Below are 13,605 nucleotides of genomic sequence, written 5' to 3'. Positions count from 1 at the left end.
CTTCAGAACAAGATGGCCTCTGCCTGCAGCTCCGCATCCTTCGACCCCGGCTAGCTGGCTCAGCGGACCTGAGAGTCCGCTTTACTTCGCGTCCCACCAGCTACTCTGCAGCTTTTCCCTACCTTACCTTGCCCAGCCTCCACTATACCGGTAGTTTTCGAGCGCCAGCGGGCAGGCGCATGCATAAACCACCGGGCAAGCAGGGACTAACTGTCAGTTCAGTTGTGCGAGTTAAGGCGGCGAGATACCATCTTGTTCTTGTCTCCTGGGCGATTTCAGACAGATCACTTGCAGACCTGTTGAACAGCCTGTCCGATTGAGTAGCTCGCGTCAAATACTGCACAAACATTGCTACGCAAACAATGCGCGCGTTAATCGTTGTCTACCTGCCTGCGCCATAGATACCCAACTGCATGTTATTAAGGTACCCAGGTACACTTGTAGGTACGAAAGGTTCGCTCGCCCCTCTCTGCATCGTCCAGCCCGAATACTCGAGCGGTTACCTACTTGAGAGATCATCATTTTGCCCGACCGGTCAGTTAATAAGTCGCATTTTCGTCACGGGACGAGCAAAAACATAGTCTCGACTCACCGCTCTTGCCTGTTGGCGGGTTTGACAGGCCAATTCCTGACTCCGCGGAGCTCGAGACACCGTCAAAGTGGATCTTGACCGGTCGCCTCGAGCAACTTTTGAAGTTTTTTGAATGGCACACTCCGGCCCGCGCGGCGATTAACACTCGGCATGCTGCAGTGTATTTTTTGGCTTGCGCTTATCATTTTCCTTCGACAGAGCCATCTCGAGAGGAGCTCCTCTCGTTTGGACTTATCGTTGATCAGCTGTCTAGGTCGGGTTGAGTCCAAGTGCAATTTGCACACTAGTGAGGTGGTAGCTTGCATTCACGCATCTACCCGCACGGGCTATCCATCCGCTCCAACAAGACGTGCCTGTCATCTGAAGTTCTACGAATAAGATGGTGCATATCGGATCAACATTGCTCCCATCAGATTGTAACTTCAATGTACGCATATGCTTTCGTTTTAACGGCAACACCTCCAGATTTTCTCATCTCATACATCTCGATATCTCCTTGCGGCCACAATTTTTACCTACCAAGTACGTCGGTCACTAGATCCCAAAAAACGCCTCTCCATCACGAAGCGACTGCAATAGAGTGGAGCCGACTGCCCTACAAACGGCACTATTATCCAGACATGTGGGATCATCTCATCATGCAAAAGTCAGGATATCAAGGTCTACTTACTCCCTGGCATCATACGCCGCCGGCCTGCGGGCTTTTGCATCGATTCCCCCAGTACCCTAGGCAATCAGTACAGTACCGGGGTGAGTCGGGATCCCTGCAACGCTGCTGCAGCCATGTCGCATATGCTAAATGCAGCCAAGAGGCTTGTTTGCTCGCCGTAAATATCGAATATCGTATGCGACATCCTTAAGGGGCACCACGTGCAAGCGAGCACAAGTCATATCACTCATGCCTGACTTTCTTTCACCCACCGATCGAGCATTTTCGGTGAGCTAAGCCACGAACTGTCTAGGCTGAGGCCTGACACAGGTCTCGTTTTGCATAGCTTTCGTAAGGAAGTTGACTTTTTCGACATCATCGAACAATCCTTTGGGTTTGGGGGAAAATCTGGACCTGACTGCAAAGTCTTTAGACTTTGGTTTACCATCACCAGGTCACAGAACGGATTGATCGCAAACGAGCGTGCTGGTCCGGATAGTCTTTTGCGCCTTCGGATCGCTTTGTGGCCCACGGTTCTCTGTTCGTCGGGAAGATTCGTTCCAGGGCAGGAATCCAGCCCTTAGCGCTTTGGCTACCCGGACTGGCTTGACTGCCAGTATTGCACGGCAGTACCGAATCACAGATGTCAATCTAAAGGAGAAGGGGGTGTGGTTCCGGTGTGATTCCTAGCCCGAGATCATCGGAAGTCTGTCGAGACCAGGGTGTTCGCAAGTAGGCGAATGTCGGGGATCATGAAGGTCTCATTCAACCCGATATCTCTAGCCGTTGCTGTCACACTGATTCATCACTGGTGGCGATGTCGAAGTGATGCCTTTCATGTTCTGTCCATGTCAAAACATGCATTGATATCGTTACTAAAATTTCACCGCGGCTAAGTACAGGTAAGTACATACGTACGTGTCATGCATGGGGTTTTTGCGGTTGCCACCATCCCTGTGAAGCTTCAAAGGCTCTACTGACGCTCGATTAAACTTTGAGGATACCTCCACTTTGAGGCCTCATTCCTTCGCTTGGGTTTTGCCCAATCACTACGGGTCATTGGAACTCACCGGGCGGGGGCTTTTTGTAGGTCAGATGAGGCATACTCCGAGTCCATGGCCCACCTCTGCCAGCGACACACCGACATATACACTCCAGCCGCAAAGCTTCCTTGTTCTACAAATCCCAATCAACACCAGTTTGGCTTCATTTTCTCGTACCAATGATTTCCGCATTGACATGGACGATCGATAGTGGACCAGTTCAAATGGGTTATCTGTGGATCAGCGGGTGTCGTTGTCATGTAAGGGGCGAACGACTTTATACCACAAAGCATTATTAACATCTTCCACCGAGGGAGTATTCACCGCCACTGTTCTCTATCAACATCCAGAGACGATGCGCCGACGGAATCTTGCATGTTTGCCGATTTGTTTGTCACTTCATTGGCTTGTGGGGACCCCGGAAATCCGTTCCGGGTGTTTGTATCATCCACCCACGTCCAGTAGGGGGTGTGTTTTGGAGAAAAGTGACAGGAGAGATGGGGTGATTTTCTAGACTTTCATTGCTAGCATGAGATCAGGAACATCATGAGAGGAAGGTATAGACCGACGTCTGATGAACATAAATACCCACAGTTCTTGACACCTTCCGACGTTTTGTTCTTCTTGGTCAATCATCACTTCCCGGACACACTTGCGCTTTCCTCTGATTTGTATATCACCTTCCCCGGCTGCTAATTGACTGCCTGGCACTTTTTCTGATCTGTCACTTTCCAAGGATCTGCCAAACCTGCATCATCTATCTGCCTTACCTTATTTACTCGTCCGTGGCTTTGCCCTCTTTGGTCTTCCCGAGCATCCACCCATTCCAACCTCTTTGCAAACCTCCCCGAACATCCACCCATCTCCAGCCTCTTTGCAAACCTTCCCCATCTCCAGCTGTTACCATGTCGTTCTCTCAAACCCTCTGCGAGAACATGATCAGCACTCAGCAGGTCCGCTCACGCTCTGCAAGCGTCTCTAGCCAGCTGTCTGTGACCCTGCGCTCGAGCGAGGCGACAGAGACCACCGACCCCGCCCACACAGCAGACTGTGTGGCACAGCTACCAAAGGAAGTCACAGGCAACCTAGTCTGGTCTGGTACAGACGCTTCTGCACCCGTCAACCATGTCATCCAGCTTGATGTGGCTGATGTGCTCGAGATTGAGAATGCGGTTGTGTCCTTCAAGGGTATTGTTACTCGGTCACATCTCAGTCCACACGCCCTGCCCTGCACAAACTGACAATGTTTAAAACAATGAAGCTCGGGAGCTCCACGGTGACAAAGTCAGCTGCGAGACCTTTCCCCTCTCGGACAATCTGAGCGCCCGGCTCCGTAGTGCATCCGATGCCGTTCACACCAAGCAGGGCTTCTGCGTTCTGAGGGGCCTCGAGGCTTCCAGGTACTCTGCTGAGGACAACACTTTGATCTTCCTGGGAGTTGCTAGCCATATCGGCAACGTTCGGGGAATCCAGGACGGCAATGGAAACATGCTAAGTAGGACTGACTTGCCTGATGCGCTTTCATTGTGCACACACAACGTGTCTCGACACAGCTAATCAGTTTATTTTTCAAAATAGGCCATGTCACGTCGTCCAAAGCGTGGGAGTCTCTTCCTGACAGGCTTCGTCACGGCGTTCACACCAACAAGAGCATGGTAAGATATTTCCAGTCCAAGTTACTCTGAAACCATGCATTCAGGCTGACCAGCGTCCACAGCCATTCCACAACGATATGGGTGCAGACATTCTTTGTCTGCACTACCGCCAAGTGGCCAAGGAGGGTGGCTTCATCCATCTCTCCTCGGTTGCCACCATCTACAACGAGCTCGCAGCCAAGTATCCCGATGTCCTCGAGGTGTTGGCCACCCCGAACTGGCCCATTCAGATGTAAGTGTTACCTAAAGACTAAGTCAAGCCGGATGGAGAGGTGCAAGAACATAGCCTGATTTCTGACACGATAATGCACTACGCAGTACCAAAACCCGCCTTCGCCACTTCCTGGCCTCTCTCATCTCATACCATGATGGCAAGGTCATTGCAAGCCTCGACCCGGGCCGCCTGGGCAGACAACAGGCAAACCCGGAGCACGTCCCCAACAAGGCTAGCACAGTCGCAGGATCCTCGCTGTTCCGTGTGCCCACCCTCACCCAGGTCCAGCGCGACGCCCTGGCCGTCTTTGACCAGCTGGCTCACAAGCACAAGATTTCTGTGGGCGCGCAGGCCGGCGACATTCTCTTCGTCAACAACCTGGCTCTGGTGCATGCGCGCGATGCTTACACCGACGAGGAGGCCGTGGGCGGTCAGCGCCGTCACGCCGTCCGCATGTGGCTCCACGACGAGAAGCTCGCTTGGTCTCGCCCGGCTGGCATGCGGGCGCCGTGGCTCGCCGCGTTCGGCTACTACTTCAAGCCTCAGGGCGCCGTGGTCGATGGTGCAGAAGACGGCAGCTCTGCGCGGGCTCGCCGCGTGGTCAACCGCAAGTATCCCATCGTCCCCGCTGTCGATTACCGTATCCCCAAGTACACGGCTGGCTCTGCTGCGTTTGTGCTCGACAGCAGTGATGACGAGGTGGAGTACCTCGACGACGACAGCGACTTGGAGTGAGGTGTGACTTGTTGGTGTGCATTGGCAGTCACGTTTTACATCCGAGTCTCTTGTTTCTTCCTCATCCCACTATCGTATACTATCACATGCTCTTGCTCTGTTCTGAGCAGGAAGTCACTCGCTATTTGTTTTGGGGGCTATCCTTTTCTTCGTTTCCGCCATATCAAAAGGCAACCAAAAGTTTCTGTTCATTTTTTCTCTCGTTTCTTCCCAAATATGTACGACCGATGTTTACTCGTGGAATCACCGGCCCCAGCTAGTTGTGATGGACAAGGCGGAACAGCACACCAAGAAATCCATCACATCTCCACCGTTTTATATGAAGTATTAAAGTCGTGCGTAAATAAATAAATACACCACCGAGCTAAGCGTCCATTTACTTTTGGCCCTTCGCCTTTGTCAATCTTTGTCGCTTTCCCCTGTACTTATCATTTATTTACTGGTGAAAATTAGGCTTCACTGAGCAGATGATAGCTAGTGTTTCCTATAATAACAAAGAAGAATGATGCTTTTATACAAAGGTTTTAATCCCGGCTACAAGGGAATTGCGACAATTGATTTGTGATTGTCTGTGTGGACAAGGGTGAGTGGGATAGAAATATGCTTTTTTTTTCAAAAGTTGTAGTCGTATGATTGTCGTTGATGTAGTGGGCACGTGATACCCCTGAGCTAGCTAAGCTGGTTTCACCAGTGAATGGATTATTGGCTTATACGCGAAAGCGGAAGTCGTACTCCAGAAACTGCAAGGGATGCATACACAGGAAGCCAGGATAGTCGGCATGTCGTTTTCCTCAGATTATCTTCTCATCGTCGCCTTAGAGATTACGCAAACAAACAGAGTTGAGATGAGGTTTGTACTGGTTCACATTATTATTATCATAATACTGCAAAAGGCGCTGTCTTGCCGATGCAAGTATCCTATATGCGAGAACAGGTAGATGCGAGGTTTTCAAGAAAGAGATCCCATAACTACTCACTCCCATCACATTACATAAAGGCCATAATCCCATCTTTGATACCATCATAAAAAACCACATCTCTCCGTCACGTATCCCCACTTTCTCCAAACTTCTTTTAACCCATCAAATCCATGAAGAGAGGAAAGGGAATTTACAGAGCGAGGGCACCGAGGGCGAGGACGGCGAAGCCGCTCATGCCGAGGGTGGCAGCGCCGGCGGTGGGCGAGGTGGGGGGAGCAGAGGCGCTGCCGCTGCCGCTGGTGGGCTTGGCGACACCAGACGAGGCGGTGGTGGCCTTGGTGGTGGTGGGGGCGGCAGAGCTGGGGGCCTGGGTCGACGAGGGAACAGCCGACGAAGCCGGGGGAGCGGCGGACGAGGCGGGGGGAGCAGCGGAGGACGCAGGGGGAGCAGCCGACGACGCCGGGGGAGCGGCGGACGAGGTAGGAGGGGGTGCGGCGGACGAAGCACCGGCACCGGCCTCGACGGCGGCGCAGAGGGTCTGCAGGGAGGTGATGACCTCGCCTATAGGAGAAAGGTGGAATGTTAGCTTCATGGTGCCAGACTTGGCGTGGGCTTTGGAGTTATGGATAACAAAAGCATACCAATCTTCTCCTGGCACGAGTTCAGGGCGCAGGTGGCGGCAGGGCCCGAGACGATCTTGTCACGGTTCTTGCACATGCAGGACAGGTCGCTGGCGCCGCAGCCGGCAGCGGTGGCGGCGGTGCTGATGCAGGAGCGGGCGCACTCGGGAACATCGTTGATGCTCTGGGCGGCGGCAATGCCGGCGAGGACAGCGAGAACGGCGGTGTACTTCATTTTGACGGCTTTTGTTGGTTTTTATATATTGTAGTTTTATACAAAAAAATGGCAAAGATTAAAATGTTGTACAGGCTGTTGTTCTTGCTGAGCGAATGGTCTGGTTGTACTAGCGAGAGTATGGGATGAGGAGAGAGGGAGGATCGGAAAGGACGGGATACGAGGAGAGACGAGCAGGTTTTTTATAATAAACAAATCAACTGAGGGGGTAAGGCTTGGTCCAAGGTTTATTGTCCACATTCAAAAGTCCACCTCGGTCTATACCCACAAAAAGCATGTGCAAGGAATCTAATACAGTAGAGAGCAGACAAGACAGTGAAGCGAGTGACTGGACTTCCTTCCTGAAACCCCACAAAGAGGCTGGTGAAATGGGACACACGTCAGGGGATCGTCTAGGTACCCGACGTGCAGAGGGAGGGCCTGTGGTTGACCTCGGCGCGGGTTCCATAATTTGATGAACCTTTTTTTTTCCTTCCTCTACCGGGGTGATGGCCCTGTTATTGCGGGTGATGCTTGGCGCAGTCTTGCTATGAGAAAGAAAAAGGGAGGGTATGATTCTGTGGAGAAGACTGCCTTGGGTGTGGTAGGGTACCTCGCATTGGCGGCAAACCAACCCTCCTTTTGCCTCCCCTCCGTCAGACCTATTGCCAACAAAAAAAAGGAAAAGGAGAAAATTCATGGCATTGGGTACCTTGCTGGGAGCCCACTCCAACTCCAGCACCTGCCACCTTTGTAAACCATACTACGATACATTCGGATCCGGGGGAAAAGAGCAAAAAAGGAGCCGCGCAAAAGGCGGGGGGACAGGGGGTTTCCATGGTTCATGACACTCGGTGGTGTGGGACCTGCTTCTGGACCTGGCAAAGCCTTGGATTATAGGACAGGGTTTCGTGAGCTGAGAGCTGCTCATCGGAGAGAGAAGAGGAAAAATTTTGATGTGACGAGATGCGATGCGTAATTTCCGTTATTTCCCCCTCTCCCACTTTCCACAAACCCACCGATCAGCATGCTGTCTTTGTACTATACATTTCCGTAATTACGTGGTTAGAGGACCGGGACCCCTTATTTGTGCCACTTTCTTTTCGGTTTTGGGACACAGAAGCCCGCTTTACTACCTATTCCACTACTGTACGTCAAAAATACCGTGTGCCTTTGGCGACAGCGTCCCGGGATGGTTGGCCCGAATTTGTTTCTGCATAATTACATGCTTCTGTCTTTCAACGGTCCAACCGTTAAACTGAAAAGCCCCCCAAGCCATTATAAAATACAATATCAAGGTAGATTCGTCAAGCAGAACGTTCGAATTGCCATTCCTGGCTTTGCATGGAATGAAGCTGTTGCCCAAAACGGGCCCCCGTCTCCGGCGTTGATTCCCCATTCCAGTGGATTTCCCCGGATTACGATTCATCGCCAATACTTGACAGAACCCGTCGGGGCTGTCAAAAAGTCTGGAGAAGCCTGTCACGATGGCAATCGGGGAGGGGGGGATGGAACGTCAGTTGGAAGGGTCCCCCAAGCGAAGAATCAGCTCAGCTGTGCATTTCTCAATTTAAAATCAAGATGATCATTGATCAACACCTAGACCAGGTAGGTATGTTTTTTTACGGAAGTATGACACGATTTCTTCGGGAAGTTCAGTTGAATTCATGTGAATTAATGAATGGATCGAGGAAATTAAACAAGGTTAAGCCATGCCCGGAGGTTTACAGGGCAGCACTGTAGGCTGGGTGTAACTCCCATTTGCAGTACGCGGTACGTCGTACGCCCCCCTGCCGCTTCGGGCGGCTATATGCTAAGAGCATCCAATCGTTTTGGGTTTGAATGTCTGCCCTGAGTCGCGCGTACCTTAGCAAAACCTGCCTCCTATGCAATTCTTTTCGTCAAGGGCTCGCAGGAAACAAGAAGAAATAACTGCGACGGAAGAAAAGGACCCGACGAGCATCATGTTGACTATGCACTACATATACGTTACAGTACTCCCTTGAATCCGTCCGCAGATTTTGGCCGGCTATCACCACCACGGAGCAATCACATGGTTCAGAAAGATTAATACGATGAAAAGAAGCAAATGCCAATGGGTTTCGGGTTTAAGGGGATGCGCAGGAGCTTGGGAGGCCGTGGTCCAATTAACATGGATGTGAAATTCCAAGAGGGGCCCAAATGAACCGACACCAATCCAGTCAAAGCAGGCTTGTCTGGCCAATCTTATCCGAAAGTACTTGGCCAGTATATGTAGTATTCAATACGTAACAGCTTTTCAAATATGTTGTAAGCCAAGATCGACACCCATTGGTCCGTGGAGTATAGGCACACATCTACGTGGTAGACGCCAACCAGTTGATGTTGGTCTCTTTGAGCAGCCCTGCGAAACCAGCATCAGCCACAATGATTGGGACCGCCCACTCCAGTGGCCTTCCCCATATATTGGTTTTTGTTGGTTTCCTGGGTTGATTGGATCGCAACTTTATCTACCGGGTCATATTGTGGCTATATACTACCTACGTATTAACTGTACTATGTAGGATCTGTTCCAGAAAGGGGGCGCAGTTGGTGGGAGAATCTGTGGCAATAGCCGACGCCCTTGGTCTGCTACATATACGTTGCATTTGGTTCTCTTCTGTTCGTTACAAAAGTGGCTGAGTGGCCAAGTTTTGACAAGACTCTGATCTCGATGGCGACGTTGAGATTGGCGGGTTTGACTCCTGAAGATCAATACGCAGTATGCAGAAAATACGTACGTGTGTGGTAGTACGGGTAGGGTATTTCTTTTTGGTGTAACGGGACGTGCAACCACCGCACTCGTAAGAGGCAATCACATCGGGACCTTAGCCAAACTCGTCCAACTACTTTTATTACAACTGCAAAAGAATTCCCCGGGGATGCCCGTTTTGAGTTGTCAATGCTGAGGCTCGCTTCGTTGCCTCAACAAAGAGAGCCCAGTTGAGTTGGCCCCAGTCAGCTGAGGCGACGCCGGGAGACCAGGCCCCGCTCCGGAGACCGCGGCGTCATTGCCTCATGCGGTTGGCTGCCGATCTTGAGTTCTTGCCCCACCGCTTATGTCACGTTGGGAGGATGCTGTCCGTTTCTTCCAGGCTTTTGGGGTGGCCTCACTGGCGTAGGTGGCAAGCCAATAACTTGTGTTCGCGCGCTCTTTGTTGCATGATCGTTTGTGACGTTGGGTGGCCCAGTCAGCCACTGCAGCATACATAGTAAATACAGTTGTTTCTCGTGTTCTCGGGATGGATGCATCACATCCGCATTGCTGCTGGTACCCCGTTGGGAGCTTCCGACCTACCTACCCGCATGTGGCATTGGGGATCGATGGTTGTTCCTTGCATATCCGCGCTTGCTTGTTGCTTGACGAATACCGGTACTCCCGGTAATTGCCCTCTGTCGTCAACCCGGAGCCTCAAGCCAGTTTTGCTAGTCATTTTTAAGTGCAATGACAAGCGCGCATAAAGTAGTTTGTGATCTACCGGTAGAAGATTCTGTCAGGTGCCAGCCAAAGCTAGCCCATGTTGGTACGTGGAAATTTAATTGATGTTACTCTTGTAGTATACCATAGTACTGCTACCTTATGCCCGATACACTTTTTTGGATTTGGAAGATAGATGATGAGTCGGGTCGCATCCTCCCTTGCTGCATTAATGCACTGATGCTTCGCCTGCCTACTATGGTAGCTAGTGCCCTGCATAATAGCCAATGTTCTTATGGTTATTTGGATGCTTGACTTCAAATTGAGTTGACACCAGCAGAGACTTGGGATGGCACTTTTAGTAGTTTGAGTGACAAAGGTACTATACTGTACTGTACTGTATGCGATGGCTGGCAACAACAGCTGGATACCTTGTAAATGTGGCTTGTTAATTGGCCCTACCGTAGACCCAAGAGACCCACTTCTCTTTCCCCTCCATGCTGTTAGTGGCAAACTGTGTCTGTGTGCATCATTTATCATTTGGCGGGTATTGAAATGCTACCCCGCGCCTTCCGCGTCTGGATAGCTTCAATGCAATGATTTCCGCCAAAGACGCGCAGGGCGTTTAATCGAGATTAGACCGAGTCTCATCTAAACCTAGACTGGCCTTCTCCTCCGCTTCATCCTCGACCAAGCTGAGGAAGTTTATTGGCGAAGAAAATAACGGTACGACGTTGAACATAATCTGCCAACATTAAGCCGAGAAAAAAAGGGGTCGACTTTTTGTTGCTTTGCTTTTCTACTTCTTTTGCGCTTATTGGCATAGTAACACATGATGGAGCACGATCCCAAGACCCGTGCGTTTAGCCCCTGGTTTCTAGGCAGTTCCTCCCCTCTTCCGTGGTGATCAGATCCTGACCCCTTGTCCATCTCTACCTACATTCAATATAGCGGGGTACTCGACCGGCGACAAAACCTCCTTCGCCTACACCTCAGCTCGGGAACGATGGCCTGTCATCATCACACAGGCCATTGATGATGCCTACCGATCCGTAGCCCAGTGCGACGACCCGGACAAGTCAGGCGAGGGCAAGACAATTGTCAACGAGCTCGCCCAGCTCAAGTACCAGGTCCAGCACGACCGCCAACTGACGTATGTCAAATCGCCCAAGGACAACCAACCCTTTCATTCTTGATGCTCGCCTCAACCATCTTGGTCTCGTATTTGACTGACTTTCCCACCATCTACGCAAAAGACCTATCCCTGACGATGGCCGCCCTGACGTCGCCCTCTACAACAAGGAGCTGGAGCAGCTCGGCAATCCGACATGGCTAAACATGAACTGGCTGTACTGCGAATGCTACCTATATCGCCGCATGCACACCAGCTTCTCCCTCTCACAGCATTGGAAGGGCTATGATGTTTTTGCCCGTCAAAAAATCAAGACTTTCCGGTCCTCCCGCCCGGCAGTCCTGGAGCTCGCTGCTCGTTATCAAGACCTGGTTAAGCAGCTAGACGAGCAAAAGGCCAAGGGCGCGGTCGAACCTGCGGCCGAGGAATTGCTGTTCCGCGAGATGTGCGAGATCTGCCTGTGGGGCAATGCCACGGACCTGTCTCTCCTGACGACCCTTTCCTACGACGACATTCAGAAGCTGCAGGGCTCCGAGGCCCGCCGTGCTGCCGAGGCCAACATCCTCGTCAACGATCTGGGACAAGCGCTTGAGGCCTTGCGCAAGGCCAAGGCCAGCAAGCCTGACCAGGAACGCCGCGTCGATATCGTGCTAGACAATGCCGGGTTTGAGCTGTACGTCGACCTCGTCCTGGCCGGCTACTTGCTGTCGTCGAACCTGGCAACCTGCGTCGTTCTCCACCCCAAGGAGATGCCCTGGTTCGTGTCCGACGTCATACCTGCCGACTTTGGCGCCCTCCTGAATGTGCTCGCCGACCCGCGCGGCTTCTATGAGACGCAGTCGGAGGACGAGTCGCTGCAGGGCAAGGTTCCCGCGACGCTTTCAGAGACGGAGATTGAGCATCTCAAGTTCTTATTCCAGAACTGGACAGATCTCTACGCCGAGGGCAAGATTATCCTCCGTCCAAATGCATTTTGGACCCATGCCGGCAGCTACTGGAGGCTTCCAGCAGTCGCTCCGGAGCTGTACGAAGAGCTGAAGACCAGCGAACTGGTTATCTTCAAGGGTGATCTCAACTACAGGAAGCTCACCGGTGATGTACGTACAGTGATTATGTTTGACCAGTCCATGTTGTACTCAATTTTGGCTAGCTGCTAACGGACGGGCTATCTAGGCCACATGGGACCCCACTACGTCATTTACCGAAGCTATCGGTCCGCTCGGTCCTGGCTCGGGCGTCAACGTCCTTGCTCTGCGCACGTGCAAAGCTGACGTCGTTGTTGGACTAAAGCCCGGTGAGGATGAGAAGCTCCGCGAACAGGACGGCTCTAGCGACACTTCAGCCAGGAAATGGGCCTGGAGTGGCAAGTACGCCGTCGTGTCCTTCTCGCATGGAGGCTGAGCGGGCATATGTCGCGGACTGGGTTGCCCATCTATAGAAGCTTAAGTTTGAGCATATTGACGATAAAGAAACCATAGATCGATGATAGTGATGTTTTAATATGCAAAGATAAAAGTGGACATCTGTATGTATATCTAGGATGTGTTGAGTCGCAGTCCTAGTCTTGTGCCCAACGATACATACCCCTGAGACTGAGATACAGTATAGACTTGTACTTTTGGTAAATGGAAAACGGAATACTCCTCTCACTAAACTTCATTGTGTTGACACGGGTAGTCAAGCGCCCCTAGTCGAGCGAATATCTCCATTTTCCCCTCATCCATGAAGGGCCCTTGATGCGCCTGCTGCTCCGCTGAATGGGTAGACAGCCGGGTCCGCAACCCAACACTAGGTACCCGACACCCTTCTGGAGGGCATTACCCTTGGGTACCCCCGCGTAACATGTTGCCGGACTAGATCGATTAGTCAGGGCTCGTTGGAAGCTGGCGCCGCCGTCTCGCGTTGATCGGCGGGTCCTGACAGCGATGCGTGGGCGAAAAGCCCACCTACGTCCCTGCATGCATGCGGTATACTGGTGCTAGGGGTAAGGGCTAGCTGTGTGACAAGGTGATTGGTGGATTGTGTAAGGCGTCTTGTAGTGTTAGAGTGGTTTGGGCTTGGTCAGGCCCCTGGTTGGCTATGGTTGGTTTGGCGAAGGGCGGAAAGGCTCGTAGATGATTTGGGCCTCATGGCTCCGGGATCTGGAAATACATCCTGGGACGATAGATTCTCTGTTTCTGGATTGGCGCTTGATGCTTGCGCTCTCCTGTGCTATGTCACTGGAGAAATTGTCTGCCAGTGCGACGAGATTAAACGAGCACGGCGGATGGGGATTTTTCTCACTGCTGCGAGCTTCAGGCCGCCGGGGCAAAGAATACCAGGGAACGAATGGCCTTTGAGCATTGCCCCCGCAACCGCTTTGTCCCGCAACGGAACCTGGAAGAACATGGTTGGC

General features: G+C 51.9%; 7 protein-coding genes across 7 annotated transcripts; 2 read left to right on the top strand and 5 right to left on the bottom strand.

The window, feature by feature from the left end:
* The first annotated feature begins 14 nt into the window (after positions 1–14).
* Positions 15–5,263, top strand: MGG_05457 (uncharacterized protein). The gene is made up of 8 exons (XM_003710274.1): positions 15–1,019; positions 1,131–1,342; positions 1,403–2,143; positions 2,241–3,472; positions 3,546–3,779; positions 3,863–3,939; positions 4,002–4,171; positions 4,258–5,263. The coding sequence occupies exons 4-8, from the start codon at positions 3,190–3,192 to the stop codon at positions 4,886–4,888; spliced, it is 1,395 nt and encodes a 464-aa protein (XP_003710322.1). The 5' UTR covers positions 15–1,019; positions 1,131–1,342; positions 1,403–2,143; positions 2,241–3,189; the 3' UTR covers positions 4,889–5,263.
* Positions 257–682, bottom strand: MGG_16368 (uncharacterized protein; the record flags this gene model as incomplete). Its single annotated transcript, XM_003710276.1, has 2 exons — positions 257–503; positions 593–682. Coding segments are annotated over 2 exons (242 nt in total), but the record flags the coding sequence as incomplete, so codon positions are not given.
* Positions 2,021–2,388, bottom strand: MGG_16367 (uncharacterized protein; the record flags this gene model as incomplete). The annotated part of the gene is made up of 3 exons (XM_003710275.1): positions 2,021–2,083; positions 2,156–2,195; positions 2,312–2,388. 3 exons carry the CDS (start codon positions 2,386–2,388, stop codon positions 2,021–2,023), a joined length of 180 nt encoding a protein of 59 aa, XP_003710323.1.
* A 450-nt stretch (positions 5,264–5,713) lies between the features above and the next one.
* MGG_05456 (uncharacterized protein) lies at positions 5,714–6,753 on the bottom strand. The gene is made up of 2 exons (XM_003710273.1): positions 6,450–6,753; positions 5,714–6,369 (listed from the first exon to the last, which is right to left on the bottom strand). Exons 1-2 carry the CDS (start codon positions 6,661–6,663, stop codon positions 5,999–6,001), a joined length of 585 nt encoding a protein of 194 aa, XP_003710321.1. The 5' UTR covers positions 6,664–6,753; the 3' UTR covers positions 5,714–5,998.
* A 2,964-nt stretch (positions 6,754–9,717) lies between these two features.
* MGG_16366 (uncharacterized protein) lies at positions 9,718–10,094 on the bottom strand (the record flags this gene model as incomplete). The annotated part of the gene is made up of 2 exons (XM_003710272.1): positions 9,718–9,858; positions 9,963–10,094. 2 exons carry the CDS (start codon positions 10,092–10,094, stop codon positions 9,718–9,720), a joined length of 273 nt encoding a protein of 90 aa, XP_003710320.1.
* A 526-nt stretch (positions 10,095–10,620) lies between these two features.
* On the top strand, positions 10,621–12,847 carry MGG_13068 (venom protein 2). Its single transcript, XM_003710271.1, has 4 exons — positions 10,621–10,935; positions 11,030–11,231; positions 11,335–12,307; positions 12,384–12,847. Exons 1-4 carry the CDS (start codon positions 10,911–10,913, stop codon positions 12,609–12,611), a joined length of 1,428 nt encoding a protein of 475 aa, XP_003710319.1. The 5' UTR covers positions 10,621–10,910; the 3' UTR covers positions 12,612–12,847.
* MGG_16365 (uncharacterized protein) lies at positions 12,704–13,598 on the bottom strand (the record flags this gene model as incomplete). Its single annotated transcript, XM_003710270.1, has 2 exons — positions 12,704–13,164; positions 13,494–13,598. 2 exons carry the CDS (start codon positions 13,596–13,598, stop codon positions 12,898–12,900), a joined length of 372 nt encoding a protein of 123 aa, XP_003710318.1. The 3' UTR covers positions 12,704–12,897.
* Positions 13,599–13,605: the final 7 nt, after the last annotated feature.

Source organism: Pyricularia oryzae, chromosome 1, assembly GCF_000002495.2.
Source record: "Pyricularia oryzae 70-15 chromosome 1, whole genome shotgun sequence".
Taxonomy (NCBI): Eukaryota; Fungi; Ascomycota; class Sordariomycetes; order Magnaporthales; family Pyriculariaceae; genus Pyricularia; species Pyricularia oryzae.
This window is presented reverse-complemented; position numbering and strand designations above follow the sequence as displayed.

Excerpts from the sequence above, each read along its gene's own strand:
- MGG_05457 (XM_003710274.1), top strand. The coding sequence starts at position 3,190 with ATGTCGTTCTCTCAAACCCTCTGCGAGAACATGATCAGCACTCAGCAG. Across the intron at positions 3,780-3,862 it reads CGGCAATGGAAACATGCTAA|GCCATGTCACGTCGTCCAAA; the intron begins GTAGGACTGACT and ends TTTTCAAAATAG. Across the intron at positions 3,940-4,001 it reads TTCACACCAACAAGAGCATG|CCATTCCACAACGATATGGG; the intron begins GTAAGATATTTC and ends CAGCGTCCACAG.
- MGG_05456 (XM_003710273.1), bottom strand. The coding sequence starts at position 6,663 with ATGAAGTACACCGCCGTTCTCGCTGTCCTCGCCGGCATTGCCGCCGCC. Across the intron at positions 6,370-6,449 it reads CTCGTGCCAGGAGAAGATTG|GCGAGGTCATCACCTCCCTG; the intron begins GTATGCTTTTGT and ends TTTCTCCTATAG.
- MGG_13068 (XM_003710271.1), top strand. The coding sequence starts at position 10,911 with ATGATGGAGCACGATCCCAAGACCC. Across the intron at positions 11,232-11,334 it reads CAGCACGACCGCCAACTGAC|ACCTATCCCTGACGATGGCC; the intron begins GTATGTCAAATC and ends TCTACGCAAAAG. Across the intron at positions 12,308-12,383 it reads ACAGGAAGCTCACCGGTGAT|GCCACATGGGACCCCACTAC; the intron begins GTACGTACAGTG and ends CGGGCTATCTAG.